At 46.4% G+C, this 19,003-nt stretch overlaps 1 protein-coding gene across 2 annotated transcripts in view; it reads right to left on the bottom strand.

The window, feature by feature from the left end:
* Window positions 1-954: 954 nt before the first annotated feature.
* The window catches only part of trit1 (tRNA isopentenyltransferase 1), a 30,928-nt gene continuing 12,879 nt past the window's right edge, over window positions 955-19,003 (bottom strand). The window contains exons 7-12 of one of the 2 annotated variants that reach the window (XR_013889412.1): window positions 17,655-17,764; window positions 16,434-16,511; window positions 15,328-15,437; window positions 11,838-11,955; window positions 5,358-6,806; window positions 955-1,168 (exon numbers count right to left, since the gene is read on the bottom strand). Coding sequence is in view for 1 of the 2 variants with exons in the window: in XM_080211685.1 (XP_080067811.1) it covers window positions 6,691-6,806; window positions 11,838-11,955; window positions 15,328-15,437; window positions 16,434-16,511; window positions 17,655-17,764 (532 nt within the window). In the remaining variant the exon portion in view is untranslated. Of the gene's footprint in view, window positions 1,169-5,330; window positions 6,807-11,837; window positions 11,956-15,327; window positions 15,438-16,433; window positions 16,512-17,654; window positions 17,765-19,003 lie in introns of those variants that run through there. The other variant, XM_080211685.1, reaches the window with a different exon arrangement.

The raw sequence follows: 19,003 nt of genomic DNA, 5'->3' as shown, positions 1-19,003 counted from the left end.
CTCTGCCTTCCTACATCCTTTTCTCCTATGTGTATTATTATTTCTGCTTGGGTCCCCTCACCCTTCAAAATTCCCTCTATCCTCTCTGATACGTCCTGTACCCCTGCTCCAGGGAGGCAGACTACCATCCTGGAGTCACGCTTTTGCCCACAGAACCGCCTATCAATTCCTTTGACCCTCCCATCCCCCACCACTATCTCATTGCCAGCCCCCTTTCCTTCCCTCTGAGTCATTCTGGTCCTCCTGACATACCTTTGGTACCCCCCGTCAATGCCTTTTGGGGGGGGGCCACTGGGGTGGTCTTTAGACCAGGACTATTCTTCTTCTTCCCCCTCCTAACAGTTACCCACCCATCCTGTCCCCCGGGCCCTGGGACCTCCACTTGTCCATGGTTCATAGCCATTAACTCCTCGTTCTCCCTGACCAGAAATGCATCCTCTAAACGCAGCTCTAGTTGCCTGATCCGGGCCCTCAAACGCTGCAACTCTAAACACTTGACGCAGAGGTGGGCCTTCAGGAGACGTGACGCCTCCAAGAACTCCCACATGTGGCACCTGACACAGCTAAAGCATCTCCCCATAGCCCCTGCCACGTCCTGACCGCCCTTGGAATTATATACACCGAAATGGAACACAGGAAAGATAGAACCAGCAACTCACCTTGCCTAAGCCTGCTCTCGCCTAAGCCCAGCGAGCCAAAGCCATTATAGCGCTCACTCTGCCCCCACTCACTCCGCTGCCCGCTCCCGATGCTGCCCGCTGTCTATTATTGCCTTCTTCTTATACCCCCCCCCCCCGCCCCCCCCACTCTCCCTTCCCGACTAGCCCCTCGCCTGACTTCCGCTACGGAAATAAAAAGTACTCACAAAAACCCCGCGAACCGGACATGCAGTCAAAAGTTTTTGAAGTAAAATCAAACACTCACCACAGCCACCAGGTACACTGCCCCAGAGACTTCGTGATCCAGTCACACAGATCATTCATAAATCAGGAACAGCATAGTCAAAAAGGAAAGCTCGTCTTTGTAGCCAGGTAAACGTCATGTTTCGCTTATACACAGTCCTGGTTAGAACTGCGACCCTTATCCAATCTTGCCTGGGCACTGTGGTTAGCGCTGCTGCCTCAACAGCGCCAGGGGCCAAGGTTCGATTCCCGGCTCGGGTCACTGTCTGATTGGAGTTGGCACATTAGAACATAGAACATAGAACATTACAGCGCAGAACAGGCCCTTCGGCCCACGATGTTGCGCCGACCAGTTACAAAAACAATGACCCACTAGCCTATACCAATCCCTTTTCATCCATAAACCTATCCACAGATCTCTTAAATGCCCCCAAACTAGGCGCATTTACAACTGCAGCAGGCAGGGCATTCCAATCCCTCACCACCCGCTGGGTAAAGAACCTACCCCTGACATCCGTCCTATAACTACCCCCCCTTAATTTAAAGCCATGCCCCCTCGTGCTAGCTTTCTCCATCCGAGGAAAAAGGCTATCACTGTCCACCCTATCTAAACCTCTAATCATCTTATATGTTTCAATAAGATCCCCTCTTAGCCGCCTTCTTTCCAACAAAAACAACCCTAAATCCCTCAGTCTCTCCTCATAGGACCTCCCCACCATACCAGGCAACATCCTAGCCTCCTCTGCACCCTCTCCAAAGCCTCCACATCCTTCTTGTAATGTGGGGACCAGAACTGCACACAGTACTCCAAGTGCGGCCGCACCAGAGTAGTGTACAGTTGCAACATGACGCTGCGACTCCTAAATTCAATCCCCCTACCAATAAACGCCAAGACACCGTATGCCTTCTTAACAACCTTATCTACTTGATTCCCAACTTTCAGGGATCTATGTACACATACACCTAGATCCCTCTGTTCGTCCACACTATTCAAAGTCCTCCCGTTAGCCCTATACTCGACACATCTGTTGCTCCTACCAAAGTGAATTACCTCACACTTCTCCACATTAAATTCCATCCGCCACCTCTCGGCCCAGCTCTGCAACCTATCTAAGTCTCCCTGCAGACTATGACACCCTTCCTCACAATCTACCACACCTCCGACTTTGGTGTCATCAGCAAATTTACTAATCCACCCAACTATACCCTCATCCAGATCATTAATAAAGATTACAAACAACAGTGGCCCCAAAACAGATCCCTGAGGCACACCACTCGTAACCGAACTCCATGATGAATATTTACCATCAACCACCACCCTCTGTCTCCTATCCGCTAGCCAATTCCTGATCCAATTCCCTAGATCACCCCCAATCCCATACATCTGCATTTTCTGCAGAAGCCTACCATGGTGAACCTTATCGAACGCCTTACTAAAATCCATATATAACACGTCAACTGCCTTGCCCCCATCCACCTCTTTGGTCACCTTCTCAAAAAACTCAATAAGGTTAGTAAGGCACGACCTACCCGCTACAAAACCATGCTGACTATTTCTAATCAATTCATTACACTCCAGATAACTATAAATCCTATCCCTAATAATTTTTTCTAAAACCTTGCCCACAACAGAAGTAAGACTCACTGGTCTATAATTCCTGGCAAAGTCTCTGTTCCCCTTCTTAAACAATGGGACAACATTCGCTATCCTCCAATCCTCCGGGACTACACCAGAGACCAATGACGACCTGAAGATCTGAGCCAGAGGCTCTGCAATCACCTCTCTAGCCTCCCAGAGAATCCTAGGGTAGATCCCATCCGGACCAGGGGACTTATCTATTTTCAGACCCTCAAGAATATCCAGCACATCCCCCTTATCAACCGTAATACTGTCTATTTTACACCCCTGCAACCCAGTGTCCTCCTCAGCTATATTCATGTCCCCCTGCGTGAACACCGAAGAGAAATATTGGTTCAATGCTTCCCCAATCTCCTCCGGTTCCACACACAACTTCCCTCTGCTGTCTGTAACTGGCCCTAATCTTGCCCTGACCAACCTTCTGTTCTTGACATACCTATAGAATGCCTTAGGATTCTCCTTAATCCTATCAGCCAAGATCTTCTCATGTCCTCTTTTAGCCCTTCTTAACTCTCTCTTCAACTCCCTCCTAGCCAATCTAAAGCTTTCTAGTGCACTACCTGAGCCCTCAAATCTCATCCGAACATAAGTCTCCTTTTTCTTTGTAACCATCGACTCAACTCTTTTAGTGCACCGCGGTTCCCTAGATCTACCAATTCCTCCATGCCTGACAGGGACATACCTATCAAGGACTCGCAGTAGCTGCTCCTTGAAAAAACTCCACATTTCGGACGTTCCCAGTCCCTGTAACCTCCTAGTCCAATCTATGCTTCCTAATTCACTCCTAATAGCCTCATAATTACCCTTACCCCAGCTAAAACTACTGACCCGAGGTTCATGCCTATCCCTTCCCATCACTAAGGTGAACGTAACCGAATTATGGTCACTATCACCAAAATGCACACCAACTTCTAAGTCTAGCACCTGGTCTGGCTCATTTCCCAGCACCAAATCCAATATAGCCTCACCTCTAGTTGGCCTATCTACATACTGAGTCAAAAAACCTTCCTGCACGCTTTGTACAAACACTGACCCCTCTAACGAGCTAGAACTATAGCAATTCCAATCAATATTCGTAAAGTTAAAGTCCCCCATAACAATTACCCTATTACTTTCACTCCTAACCAGGATTGACTCCGCAATCCTTTCCTCAACCTCTCTAGAACTTTTAGGAGGTCTATAAAAGACTCCCAACAGGGTGACCTCTCCTCTCCTATTTCTAATCTCCGCCCATACTACCTCAACTGACAAGTCCTCATCAAACTTCCTCTCCGACACTGTGATACAGTCCTTGACTAGCAATGCTACCCCACCCCCACTTCTACCTTCTTCTCTACTCCGACTAAAGCATTTGTACCCAGGAACCTGCAACAACCATTCCTGACCCTGCTCTATCCATGTCTCTGAAATGGCCACAACATCAAAGTCCCAGGTACTGATCCACGCTGCAAGTTCATCCACTTTATTGCGAATACTCCTCGCATTAAAGTACATGCATTTCAAACCCTGCTCCGCCCCACCCCCACTATGCCGTGCATTGCATTCCCCAACTATGTCCCCCTCACTTTCACCCCCTCTACTCACGATCCCACCCCCCCTCCGAATCAGTTTAAACCTCCCTGCATAGCCTTTGCAAATTTACCCCCCCCAGGATATTGATTCCCCTCTGGTTCAGGTGTAGACCATCACTCTTATAGAGGTCCCACCTTCCCCAGAACGAGCCCCAATTGCTCAAGTACCTGAACCCCTCCCTCCTGCACCATCCCCTCAGCCACGAGTTCAAACTTTTCCTCTCCCTATTCCTCTCTAAACTATCCCGTGGCACAGGCAAGAGTCAGGATATAACTACTCTTCCAGACTTGGCCTTTAGTTTCCACCCCAACTCCATAAATCTCTGCTTAATATCCCCTTCCCTTAACCTCCCTATGTCATGCGTCCCCACATGAACTATAACTTGGGGTTGATCTCCCTCTCCCCTAAGAGTCCTGAATACCCTGTCCGATACATCCCGGACCCCAGCCCCTGGTAGGCAACACACCAGCCCTGAGTCCCTACCCTTACCTCCGACTCTCCTATCCGTCCCCATAACTGTGGAGTCCCCAATCACGAGGCCCAATCTCTTACCCCTAACCACCTGAGGTTTCCCAATAGGCTCACCCCCAGAGACCTGCTCCCTTTGGCTATCCCCAGTTGATTCCTCCTCAACTGTAGCCTCCAGGGCCGAAAACCTATTCTGGAGGGGAACAGCCCCAGGTGATTGTCCCCCCAACTGCTTCTTTCCCCTCTTCCTGGCAGTGACCCAAGACTTATTTCTAGGAGTGACTATCTCCTTATAACTCCTATCTATGTCCTCCTCCACTTCCCGAATTATGCGGAGCTCCTCTAATTCCACCTCCAGCTCCTTTACACGCTCCTCCAGAAACTGCAATCTATCACACTTCCTACAGGTAAACTCCCCTGAAACACTACTAGATTCCCTCACCACATACATCCCACAGGAGATGCAGCTTACAGCCTGAACTGCCATCCCTGAATCAATTACCAGCAGAAAAATAAAAATATATAAAAAAAACTTCCCACACACTTGTAATTAGGTTAGAGGAGGTGGGAGGGTGGGATTCTCTACCAGTGTAGAGAATCGGGTATCCTCTCTGCACTAATTTATAGGGTTAGGGGCACGAGAAAAGAAAAACTACAACTACCGGTAAGCGTCTTAGTGACGACTTCCGGTTTCTAACTAGTTTAAAAAAAACCGCCGAAACTCGCGACTTAGCACTAGAAATAAAAAGTTAAACGGTATAAACAGAAAAATGTACCTTGTTTTTGCCTCCTCACACGCCCAAAAATCGCTGCCTCTCGACTCTGCTCCACAGGAACAATGAGTTCCACGTGTCTGCGTGGGTTTCCTCTGGGTGTTCCGGTTTCCTCCCACAGTCTGAAAGACTGGATTCTTCAGAAGCACTAACATCAGCTGACTAAACACACGTGCAGAGTGTTCTGATACTTGCTGCATTACTTGTGCATTTACTCCGAGTTACTGACAGATGGAGGAGTCACATATCATTTTAGAACCATCAGACATCCAATTTTATTGATATGTTAAAAGCGATGTGGAATTAAAATCGGTATAAAAGTCCCTTCATTGTTTTTAGTGTGTCTGACTGGAACATCTCCCTCCTTTACTAAGATTTCAGAAATGTCCCCTGATCTCCTCATATCAATGTCACACAATCATTAAATCCTACAGTGCAGAAGACCATTCGGCCCATCGAGTCTGCACCAACAACAATCCCAGTCCCTAACCCCATGTAATTACCCTCGATAGTTCCCCCCCCCCTTGAGACTAAGGGGCAATTTAGCATGGCCAATCCACCTAACCCACGCATCTTTGGAGTGTGGGAGGAAAGCGGGGCACCCGGAGGAAAGGCATGAAGATGGTCTAACAGAAACCCACATTAAGGACAATATGGCGTTGCATGTTTTGGGAGAAATCTCTGCCCACAGGCATCCAGTCCTTTGAGTGCCACGTTTCACATCAATGACTGGGCCACTCGATCCTCCTGCTGTACACACACCCTGACAGGTACAGCCTAGAGAGGAGGAGCAGCCGACTGCCAGCACTCAAGGAATGACCCGGAACCACCTTCCACCATATCACTACCATCGGCTCAGGTTAGGACTTTAAAGTTTAAGATCCATTGCTGTGAGCAAACACAGAAGAATCATTGGGGGTTTAAAAAAATATCATTTCCTTTTAATTTTCTGAGTTAGTTGTAGCACTATTGGAGGTAGGGAGAGCGAGCCAATTGATCGAAGAGAGAGGATGTCGGACGAGGAACCCTCCAAGAATCATGTATCACAAAAATTCAATAAAATCATGAAATCTTCCTTCTAACAATGATCCATCAGGAAGCTCTCTGACTGCAGCCCAACTGTATCCAAGATGAATTCCAATGCAACTCATGTAGAACACAAACAACAGGCAGTTCTGTGGGCAGCAATGGAGGGCTTTTCAGCTCCATGGAGCGTGCTTCCGGCCTAAGCAGCCTTAACTCAATAGTAGGTAGCCATGTGTTATTTATCACCCAATACCAACCACAAAGGTCCTTGGGTGTCTTCCTATGACACAGTCACACATTGGAACAGTCTCTAAGTGTTTTGTGGGATGTTTTCACTGCTGCCCAGGGAGCTTTGTGTATTTAAGTGGGCCTCAGCTTTTTTCCTTCTCTTCAAATGGTGCTGGTGATTCTTGGATTTGAGATGTGCTGAAAGATAAACAGACCAATATTATGAGGAGCCTGGCAGGAAATTTTATTGCCCAATAATCTCAAGTCAACAGGCAAAACATACAGAAAACCAGGGTAGAATTAAGGACCTTGTGGTGAAGGCTCCTCTTGGGAGGAGCGATCATTGTATGGCGGAGGAGAAAGTGGGTTCCCGGACATGTGTCCTTTGTTTGAACAGAGGGGAGTACGATAGGATGAGAGAAGAATTGGCAAATGTTGATTGGGGGAGTGCATTGGAAGGTAGGTCTGCTGAGGAACAGTGGAGGATCTTTAAGGAGATCTTTCTTGGTGCTCAGCAGAAATTTATTCCGATGGTTAAAAAGGATCATAGGAGGAGAGATAATCAGCCGTGGATAACGAAGGAGGTAAAGGAGAGTACTAAATTAAAAGCGGATGCGTTTAGAGTAGCTAAGAGTAGTGGGCGAGAAGAGGATTTGGAGAGGTTTAAATATCAACAAAGAATGACGAAGAAGCTGATAAAGAAGGGTAGGATAAACTATGAAGCTGGGCTAGCGCTTAATATAAAAAAGGATAGTAAGAGTTTTTATAAATATATAAAAAGGAAGAGGCTGACTAGGGTGAACGTTGGACCCTTAGAGGATGAGGGGGGGACTTAGTGGTAGGGGATGGGGAAATGGCTGAGGTCTTGAATAACTTTTTTGTTTCGGTCTTCACGGAGGAGGACGTGAATAGTCTGCCGGGTGTTAGCGATGGAAAGATGGTGGGAGTGGAGGGCCTGAATGACATTATTGTTACTAGAGAGGCGGTGCTCGACAGATTGGAGGGACTGATTGTGGACAAGTCCCCAGGACCGGATGGAATGCATCCAAGGGTTCTGAAAGAAATGGCGGAGATGATAGTGGATGCCTTGATGATTATTTTCCAAACCTCGCTGGATTCCGGGGAAGTGCCGGAAGACTGGAAAACGGCTAATGTTATGCCGTTGTTTAAGAAGGGTGGCAGGCAAAAGGCAGGGAATTATAGGCCTGTTAGTTTAACGCCTATTGTAGGTAAAATGTTAGAATCCGTGATCAAGGAGAAAATAGCGAGGCATCTTGAGGAGAATTGTTTGATAGAGCAGACGCAACACGGTTTCGTTAAGGGGAAGTCGTGTCTGACAAATTTATTGGAGTTCTATGAGGATGTGTCTAGGGCGGTGGATAGAGGAGAGCCGGTGGATGTGGCGTTTCTTGATTTTCAGAAGGCGTTTGATAAGGTGCCGCACAAGAGGTTGTTACAGAAGGTTAGGGGGCATGGAGTTGGGGGTAGGGTGTTAGTGTGGATAGGGGATTGGCTGTCAAATAGGAGGCAGAGAGTGGGGGTCAATGGGTGCTATTCGGATTGGCGGTTGGTGACTAGTGGAGTGCCCCAGGGATCGGTGCTGGGGCCTCAGCTATTTACCATTTATATAGATGATCTGGAGGAGGGAACCGAGTGTATGGTGTCGAAATTTGCTGATGACACCAAGACTGGTGGAACGGCAAATTGTGCGGAGGGTGTGGAAAGTCTGTAGAAGGATCTAGATAGGCTGGGCGAATGGGCCAGGAACTGGCAAATGGAATTTAATGTTAGCAAGTGTGAAGTTGTCCACTTTGGTAGGAATAATGGTAGGAAGGACTATTACTTACATGGCGAAAAACTACAGCATGCAACGGTGCAGAGGGACCTCGGGGTCCTTGTGCATGAGTCGCAAAAACCCAGCTTGCAGGTGCAGCAGGTGGTCAGGAAGGCAAATGGGATGCTGGCCTTTATAGCAAGGGGGATTGAATATAAAAGTAGGGAGGTCTTGCTGCAACTATACAGGGAACTGGTGAGGCTGCAGCTGGAGTACTGTGTGCAGTTTTGGTCGCCGCACTTACGCAAGGATATTTTGGCCTTGGAGGGAGTGCAAAGGAGGTTTACTAGGCTGATACCAGAGTTGAGGGGGTTGAACTATGAGGAGAGGCTGAATAAACTAGGCTTGTACTCGTTAGAGTTTAGAAGAATGAGGGGAGATCTCATTGAGACGTATAAGATGATGAATGGGATGACAGGATAGAGGTGGAGAGGCTCTTCCCGCTCAGAAAGGACAGTAGGACTAGAGGGCACAGCCTCAAGATAAGGGGGGGGTGCGGTTTAGAACGGAGTTGAGGAGGAACTTCTTCACTCAAAGGGTGGTGAATCTCTGGAATTCTCTGCCCGTTGAAGTGGTGGAGGCTGCCTCGCTAAATATATTTAAGACGCGGGTTGATGGGTTTTTGATAGACAAAGGAATTAAGGGTTATGGGGAGAGGGCAGGAATGTGGAACTGAGACACGACAGATCAGCCATGATCTTATTGAACGGCGGGGCAGGCTTGAAGGGCTAGATGGCCTACTCCTGCTCCTATTTCTTATGTTCAGGGTCACAAGACAGGCTGTATTTGATATCCAGTTTCCAGAAAGAGCGGTATAAAATGAAAGCTCACAAATGTCTTTGTCACAGAAGACTGCTCAGCTGCCTCTGATGGTTTCATTGCTTTCCCTAACCTACTGGCCTAACTTCCTCTAAGGCTCCCCCACCTGAGCTCTGAACATATTCTCCCCCTCTCTCTCCATGCCCTCCCTGAGCTCATCTTGTCCATGAGACCCACCTCCTGCCCCTTTCATCCCCTTCCCGCTAAATTACAGATCACCTAATTTCCCCTCCTGCTCCCCCTATTGGTTTCTATCATTAATGATTCTCTCTCCTCAGAGGCTGTCCCCCTCTCTGTTAAATCTGCAGTCCTCATCCCTCTCCTCAAAAATAAAACAACCTTTGACCTCTTGGCCCTTGCAAATTATCACCCTATCACCAACCTCGAGTTCCTCTCCAAAGTCCTTGAATTTGTTGTCACTTCAAGTCTTTGGCCAGCTTTGCAGGAACTGTATCTCTGAATCACTCCAGTCAAGTTCCTGTCCCGCCACAGTCCAGAGAAATCACAAATATCACCCTGACAAAGGTAACCATCCACTCTCAACCCTCTCAACCTGTTTGACCGCACCAACCTCCTTCAATGTTTCTCCATTGTCATCAAGCTACTCCAAGTGAGATCTGTTCTTAACTTTCTAGCTGTAGACCACAAAGGCTGCTCTTCCTGCTGCCATACCTTGGTGTTTCCCATGGAGTTATCCCTGGCCCCTCCTCATTGTCATCTGCATGCTGTCTGTAAGCAACACCATCCAAAAACAGATGACCACTTTCTACATGTATGCTGACGACACCCCGCTCTACCTTACCCACCTCTCGATCTCTTCACAGACCCTCAATTGTCAGGCTGCTTTTCCAACATCCAGTACTGAAAGGACTGAAATTTCCAGTAATCACACAGGGATGTGCAAATGGGAGTCCCCATTCCCTACTCACTCCATCCCTCTCCAACATTGAAGCTGAACAAGATGTTCACAATCTGGGTATTGACCCCCAAGTTGAGTTTCTTCATGGTATTATTAATAATACCTCTGTCCATGCTTATAACACCGCCCAACTCCACTCCTGCATGAATTCATCTGCTGCTGAAACCCTCCCATGAACTTACTACCTGTAATTTAACTATTCCACTACACTTCTGGTTGGTTCTCTACTCTACACACGAGCTCAAAGTCATCTAAACTACTGCAGCTTATCCCAAGTCCTGCTTACCCATTAGACCAAACTTGGTGACATAAATCAGCTCCCAGCTAAATAACATCTCCATCTTAAAATTCTCATCCGCATCTTCAAATCCTTCCATGGCCTTGCCCTCTTTAATCTCCTCCAAACCCGACAACATGTTTAACTGCAACACTCATGTACCCCTGAACTGAATCATTCCATCTGTGCTTTCAGTCTAAAGCTCTAGATTTCCCTCTTTAAATCTCCCTGCGTCTCCTTCAAATCTTAACTTTGATCAGCTCTCTAATACCTCCTCATCTGACTCTGTGTGAAACTTTCTTTCATAACTTTCCCATGAATTGCTTTGGGAATGTTAAAGACTTTTGATAAATTGAAGTTGTTACTCTAACACCTCAGAGCAGATTGGTCTCCAGCCCCTTTGCCAACCTGCGGCAAGTTTAGAACATAGAACACTACAGCACAAACAGGCCCTTCAGCCCACAAGTTGCGCCGATCACTTCTATACCTACTAAGCCATAGACCTATCTATAACCCCCAATCCCATTAGATCCCATATACTCATCCCAAAGTCTTCTAAAAGACCCCAGCGAGTTCGCCTCCACCACCACCGATGGCAGCCATTCACTCACCACCCTCTGAGTGAAAAACTTACCCCTAACATCTCCACTGTACTTGCTTCCCTGCACCTTAAACCTGTGTCCTCTCATAGCGAGAGGACACAGATTTAAGTTTGTTGATTTCTGCCAGGAACTAGCAGGCAGGCTACAACAGACCTCAGTACCAATCAGGATCCGGGTAAACGGGCACTGGGTGGGAATCTGTTCCACAATCACTGGCTGTCACCTCCCTCCCCACCCCATACATTAAAAACTGGGCAGAAACATTCTTATTCAGGGGTCGTTTAGCTCAGTTGGCTGGACAGCTGGATAATGATGCAAAGTGATGCCAATAGTGCGGGTTCAATTCCCGTATCGGCTGAGGTTATTCTCAACCTTGCCCCTCACATGCTTTGTGATGATCTGGATTAAATCACTACCAGTCAGCCCTCCCCCTCAAAGGAGAGAGCAGCCTATGGTCATCTGGGACTATGGCGACTTTACCTCTATGTCTGAAAGTGGAGATTGGATGTCAACAGGGTGAAGTAATCACTGTCTAACCTCACACACAGATGGATATTTCTACAAAACAGACAGAAAAGAGCTTCTATTTGTCAGAGAGGAAAAGATTAGCAACAGACTTACAGCGAAGGAGGCCAATCAGTCATGCTCTGTGCCAAGGTATCAGTTGATGGGATTAACAAGATCATCTGCACTTAGTCGCACTCACTCAGTGAGAATGAACCCCTTCAGTCTCACTCATTCACTCTGGGTTATGGCTGCAACTCAAACCCATTCTTACCCTTCCATTCCTGATCCCCGAGGATGATTTTGTCACACAATTCGCACACCCGCCGACTCCTCTTCCCCTCGTATTGGTCTGATTCCATGGTCAGAGGCTGCATTGTGGGCTCCTCTCCCTGCAACATTCAAACAGGATGCAGTGTGAAATCACTTGAGGAACTACATCAAATGACAGCAACATGCTGGGCTGGAAATCACTGAGGTGAATAAAACCATCAGCTTCCATTAAACTGAGTCATCCATAAACTATCCCAAAGAGTCCCAAAACAGCCCATAATTGAGCAGAGTATGTTTGGTTTCATTGGCTTGACAGTATTTATTATTGCCCATCCTTAACTGTCCCCAAGAGACAGAGTGGTGTTGAACTGCTGTCTTGAACCACTGCAGTGGTGTAGGTACACCTACTGTGGTGTTAGGGAATTATTTCCAAGTTTTGAACATATTTTGACCCACAACAGTACACACCCACAGAAAGAGTTTTAGAACTGGAAATAACCTTTAACATAGAGAAATTAGGAATATTAATTCACACAAGTGTTAAGAGTCCTGAATGTCAGAATTCAGTGAGGGTTACTTCATGTTAAATTTCACCCACATTCAGCTAGCTGAAAGCAGAACATAGAACATAACAGCGCAGAACAGGCCCTTCGGCCCACGATGTTGCGCCGACCAGTTAAAAAACAATGACCCTCTAACCTAAACCAAACCCTTTCCATCCATAAACCTATCCACGGATCTCTTAAACGCCCCCAAACTAGGCGCATTTACAACTGCAGCAGGCAGGGCATTCCAATCCCTCACCACCCTCTGGGTAAAGAACCTACCCCTGACATCCGTCCTATAACTACCACCCCTTAATTTAAAGCTATGCCCCCTCGTGCTAGCTTTCTCCATCCGAGGAAAAAGGCTATCACTGTCCACCCTATCTAAACCTCTAATCATCTTATATGTTTCAATAAGGTCCCCTCGTAGCCGCCTTCTTTCTAACGAAAACAGCCTCAAATCCCTCAGTCTCTCCTCACAGGACCTCCCCTCCATACCAGGCAACATCCTGGTAAACCTCCTCTGCACCCTCTCCAAAGCCTCCACATCCTTCCTATAATTTGGGGACCAGAACTGCACACAATACTCCAAGTGCGGCCGCACCAGAGTTTTGTACAGTTGCAGCATGACACTGTGGCTCCTAAATTCAATCCCCCTACCAATAAACGCCAAGACACCGTATGCCTTCCTAACAACCCTATCTACTTGATTCCCAACTTTCAGGGATCTATGTACACATACACCTAGATCCCTCTGTTCATCCACACTATTCAGAGTCCTACCATTAGCCCTATACTCTACACATCCGTTATTCCTGCCAAAGTGAATTACCTCACACTTTTCCGCATTAAACTCCATCCGCCACCTCTCGGCCCAGCTCTGCAACTTGTCCAAGTCTCCCTGTAGACTAAGACACCCTTCCTCACTATCTACCACACCTCCGACTTTGGTGTCATCAGCAAATTTACTAATCCACCCAACTATACCCTCATCCAGATCATTTATAAAAACTACAAACAGCAGTGGCCCCAAAACTGATCCCTGAGGCACACCACTCGTAACTGAACTCCATGACGAATACTTACCATCAACCACCACCCTCTGTCTCCTATCCGCCAGCCAATTCCTAATCCAATTTCCTAAATCACCCTCAATCCCACACATCTGCAATTTCTGCAGAAGCCTTCCATGGTGAACCTTATCAAACGCCTTATTAAAGTCCATATATACCACGTCAACTGCCTTACCCCCATCCACCTCTTTGGTCACTTTCTCAAAAAACTCAATAAGGTTAGTAAGGCACGACCTACCCTCCACAAAACCATGCTGACTATCTCTAATCAATTCATTACTCTCCAAATAACTATAAATCCTATCCCTAATAATTTTTTCTAAAACCTTGCCCACAACAGAAGTAAGACTCACCGGTCTATAATTCCCGGGTTGCCAAATTGCTTCAAAGTTGGTGTTGACGCAGTATTATATGGTTGGTATAGAGACACGGTCTACTCTACGGGTGATGATAGAATTCCAAGATGGTGCCAGAGCGTGGCGACTTCTTGCAAGTTGTGCCCAGCACACCCTTAATTCTATCTTTTAAAACCGTAACACTAAATCCTGCACCCTTTCCTTTCCTTCTCTATGTACGGTATGCATTGTATAGCGTGCAAGAAAATAATGCTTTTCACTGTACACTAATACATGTGACAATAAGAAATCAAATCAAGGAATCATCCAGAGAACCAGGCTGAGGAGGCTAGGCTTGAGTCAAGCTTTGTTGTCAGCCTGGAATTTTGCTTTGGTGTCGATAGGCTAATGGATTCCAGGAATGTAGCATTTCAAACGATCTCAGATCATGTAGTGTTGCCCATAGATGTGTCAGTTTCAGGTTATCAATCACTTTCTGTGTCTCTGCTCAAAATGTATTGTTCACTTAGGAGATAGATGGTGGCTATCAGCACATCCACATTTATAACAAGTTTAAATGGTACAAGTCCAGGCTGACAGAAGGATAGAAGATTGTTACGGCACTGCGTGCGTACCTACACCACATGACAGCAGTGATTCAAGAAGGCAGCTCACCATCACCTTCTGAAGGGCAACTAGGGATGGGCAATAAATGCTGGCCCAGCCAGCGATGTTTACATCATGTAAATTAGTAAGAAAAAAAGAACCATTCTGGAGAACCCTGCCTGCACCCTCTGCAAGGCCTTGACATCCTTCCTAAAGTGCAGTGCCTGGAATTGGTGACAATAACCATAGATCCGTGGATAGGTTTATGGACGAAAAGGGATTGGTTTTCCGTGGATAGGTTTATGGATGAAAAGGGATTGGTTTAGATTAGTGGGTCATTGTTTTTTAACTGGTTGGCGCAACATCGTGGGCCGAAGGGCCTGTTCTGCGCTGTAATGTTCTATGTTAATAGTCTACTGGAGGCCTAACCACCATTCTTATTAAGATTTATCATTTCTGTGCTTTTTACTCTGTACATCTTACTAAAGCCAAGGTGCCACACTTTGTTTTAAATGCCTTTTCTACCTTTTAATTCTATTCCTTGAGAAGTGAACTATAATAGTTTTTCTTCCTATGGTTCTGATTTTAATAGAGGGATCAAAATTAGCTCAACATACTCTGGATATTTCAGCTTCAATGGGCAGAGTGAGGCAATGAGACCCAAGTCACAGGAGCCCAAAGATCAATGGGAATGTGGCTTTCTTTGTGAATGTGTTTTGCTCCAATTCTTACCCTGCTTTATCTTTGATCTGTGGGCTCAAGGCTGACTCTTTTTCATGACTGCAATGTGTTTTACTGCTGAGGGTCACAGACCGTTCAGCAAGTGATACTCAGGGCTTAAACAAACAAAGCAAGAACATGTGGAGCCAGAGGTTATTGGAATAGAATGCATCCAACCTCACTCATCAAGCAATGCCTCTTGGTTTCCACACCTTTAAGAAGCTTTCGAGGATCTGCGCCGCCGGTCGCAGGACGGTCTCCTCCCATTGGCTGACATCTGTCACGTCCAGACCATACACCGGGGGAACGTTAGCTCCTGGCCCTTTGAAAGAAAATCACACAAGCTGGTGACATATTATCTGCAGTTATCCATCAGGATGGGTCGTATCTACTTTTAGTTATTCCACAGCAAGTGTTTGCCACACATTTTACACACTTCACTTCCTACTTGCCAACCTCTCACTTTAAAGGGTTTCACAATTTTCTGTCCCGTTTGTGCTTTTATTTATTTGATCTTTCAGCTTACCTTCAGTTGTATTTTCCTGAAATCATTTCAATTTAAACATACCCTGGGTAAGGGAGAGGATATAGAGAGAGAGAGAGAGAGAGAGAGATAGCACAAGCTCCAGAGGAGTAAGAGACAGGAAAGGTGCAATCGAGCCAGAGGAAATATCAGAAAGGAAATGAAAAGAGAATGAAAGCAGGTGAAGAAGGGAGAACAGCTTAAGTGTCAGAAAAAGAGGGGAAAGAGAATGCCATTATTGAAGCTGATCCCACTGCCACCACGTTGGTGATCATTTATTTAGCATTAAAGAGCTAAATCCAAGCACAAACAGTACATTTATAAGAATTGTAACTTTTACTAACTTGTTCTCCTTTATCTCAATGAATCACAGAGCACAGGTACCAATTTGACCATCAGATCTTTGGTGACATTATGAAAGAGTTATCAATTAGTCCCACTGGCCTAAGAACTCCTTCTTTCTCAAGTAACTATCCAATTTCCCTTTTGGAAGTTACCAGTGGATCGTCCATTCCAGAGTGTAACAATTTGTATTAAAGAACAATAATATCTCCCTCGTAACTCTCACTACTGATTCCTCCCCATCAGCCATTCATATTATGAATGGAAACTGCTACCTGTCCCTGCTAGAGTGTTGGTATAAGCATGTGTAGTTATTTGGAGATCAGGACGGCATGTTTCTATAAAACTCCTGACTGGGCACATATGATCATTAATATTACCCGCAAGAAGTGGGTGGCTCACGTCTTTACCAGGCTTCCTGGTTCGTTCCTCAGTTCTGGTTCTGCCACTTACTTTTCAGGAAACGATTGCGGACCCATTTGTTCTGCTTTCTTGCGTAACGCTTAGTGACTTGCTTGAGTGCAGCGATACCTGCCGGGAGAAGGAGATGGTGTAAATAGAACAAGCACGCACTCGCCCCGTCACACATCAAACAGAGTCAGAGCGAGCAGTGTGTAAATACACTCCTTCACAGTGTAACAGAACCACAACAAGATCTGCTTCAGGATTCCAATGATCGGCTCAATGACGGCTGCCAGGAAAGGTCGGACTCAGGAGATTTTGGGTTTATGCTCCACTCCAGATGCTGAACCCACAATCCAACTGGTAATGCCATACAGCACTGAGGGAAATCTGCACTGTCAGCGGTGCTGTCATTCAGAGGAGGTATTAAACTGCGTGCCTCACGTGGATAAGAAATGTCCAATAGCATGATTCAGAGAGTTCTACCTGGTGTCCTGACTAACTTTTATCCTTCAATCAACATCACATTGCTGCTTATGGGATCTTGCTGTGCGTACATTGGTTGGTGTGTATGATTAAATAAGAACACTGGCTACACATCAAAGATAATTGATTGAGTGTGAAGCACTTGGGGGATGTCCTGAGGATGTGAAAGGTGCCATTTAATGGCAAGATTTTCATTCCCTTAAAGCTGTTTAATCGACATCTGAGGAAGGCCATGGCCACCAATAGGCTAATCTTGCAGATGTTGTCCAAGGAACAACGATGTGGCGATGGAGGGGAAGGGATGGATGAAGAGGAGAATTGCCAGGAAAGTACGCAGTTACCCACAGGCTCCTGTGCAAACTGCCACTGGCTAACCACACACCCACGGAACAGATACAGACTTTGCAATTCAGATGGGTGGCAGGATTACAGTAGTGGACAGGGGGACCAGTAAACTGCTGGCCTGTTTCCCCACGTCCATAGACAGAGAAGAAGGTATCTGTTCTGGCAAGCGATACGTCAGACACCCATCCGATTGTGAGTTACAGCTTGGCTGAAATCAATGATATCCCTTGTTGCAGAGGCAACAAAGTGTTCATTACTGCCAGAGGTAATGCTCAGTTTGCTTTGGGGTCTGGCTGCAACATGTAGCTCAAGACTGTAACTGCCTCCACATCCACTGATCTCCAATCAAACTCTCCTTATCTCATGCACTCAGATGGTAGTGATACATCACCAAACCCCAGTATCGCACTATTCTCAGTGTGTTACTGTACATGCTGTTACCTTGGGTCAGCAGTTTTTCCCTAGTCTCACTGCAGTTGCTGTTGGAGGTTAGGTATTCATGGAATTCCTTGAATCCAATGGACTGGAAGACACCGTGTTGATAATCTTGGCTGTGTCCCAATGGAAAAAGATACAGGCACAAGTATCAATCAATATTCATAAAATCCATAGAAATCTTACAGCACAGAAGGTCATTCATCCCATCTAGTTTGCACTAACTCTCCAAAACAGCACCACACACTGGTTGTCCCCTCTGCCTCAGCCCTGTGACCCCGCACATTTAGCATGGCTAATTCACCTAACCAGCACATCTTTGGAATGTGGGAGAAAACCGGAGCACCTGGAGGAAACCCACAGGGAGGACATGCAAACTCCACACAGACAGTCATCCGAGGCGGGAATTGAACACGGGTCCCTGGCACCGTGAGGCAGCAGTGCTAACCACTACACCACTGTGCAGCCCACAATCTGTCAATTAATGGAACAAAAAGGATGGCAGAGCAGACTCCAAGTGCGGCCGCACCAGAGTTTTGTACAGCTGCAACATGACCTCATGGCTCCGAAACTCAATCCCTCTACCGATAAAAGCTAACACAGCGTACACCTTCTTAACAACCCTATCAACCTGAGTGCCAACTTTCAGGGATCTATGCACATGGACACCGAGACCTCTCTGCACAACTACACTACCAAGTACCTTCCCATTAGTCCAGTACTCTGTATTCCTGTTGCTCCTTCCAAAGTGAATCACTTCACACTTTTCTGCATTAAACTCCATTTGCCACCTCTCAGCCTAGCTCTGCAGTTTATCTATGTCCCTCTGTAACCTGCGACATCCTTCCACACTGTCCACAACGCCACCGATTTTAATGTCATCCGCAAATTTACTAACCCATCCTTCTACACGCTCATCCAGGTCATTTATAAAAATGACAAACGGCAGTGCCCCCAAAACAGATCCTTGTGGTACACCACTAGTAACTGAACTCCAGGATGAACATTTCCCATCAACCACCACCCTTTGTCTTCTTGCAGCTAGCCAATTCCTGATCCAAACTGCTAAATCACCCTCAATCCCATGCCTCCGTATCTTCTGCAATAGCTTACCGTGGGGAGCCTTATCAAATCCATGTACACCACATCAACTGCTTTACCCTCATCCACCTCTTTGGTCACCTTCTCAAAGAACTCAATAAGTTTTGTGAGGCACGACCTACCCTTCACAAAACCGTGTTGACTATCCCTAATCAAATTATTCCTTTCTAAAATGATTATAAATCCTATCTCTTAGAATCCTTTCCAAAACTTTGCCCACAACAGAAGTAAGGCTCACTGGTCTATAATTACCA

Source organism: Carcharhinus amblyrhynchos, chromosome 24 (genome assembly GCF_965287045.1).
Source record: "Carcharhinus amblyrhynchos chromosome 24, sCarAmb.v2.hapA, whole genome shotgun sequence".
Classification (NCBI taxonomy): domain Eukaryota; kingdom Metazoa; phylum Chordata; class Chondrichthyes; order Carcharhiniformes; family Carcharhinidae; genus Carcharhinus; species Carcharhinus amblyrhynchos.
The sequence above is the reverse complement of the archived record's forward strand: the minus strand, read 5'-3'. Positions and strand labels throughout refer to the sequence as shown.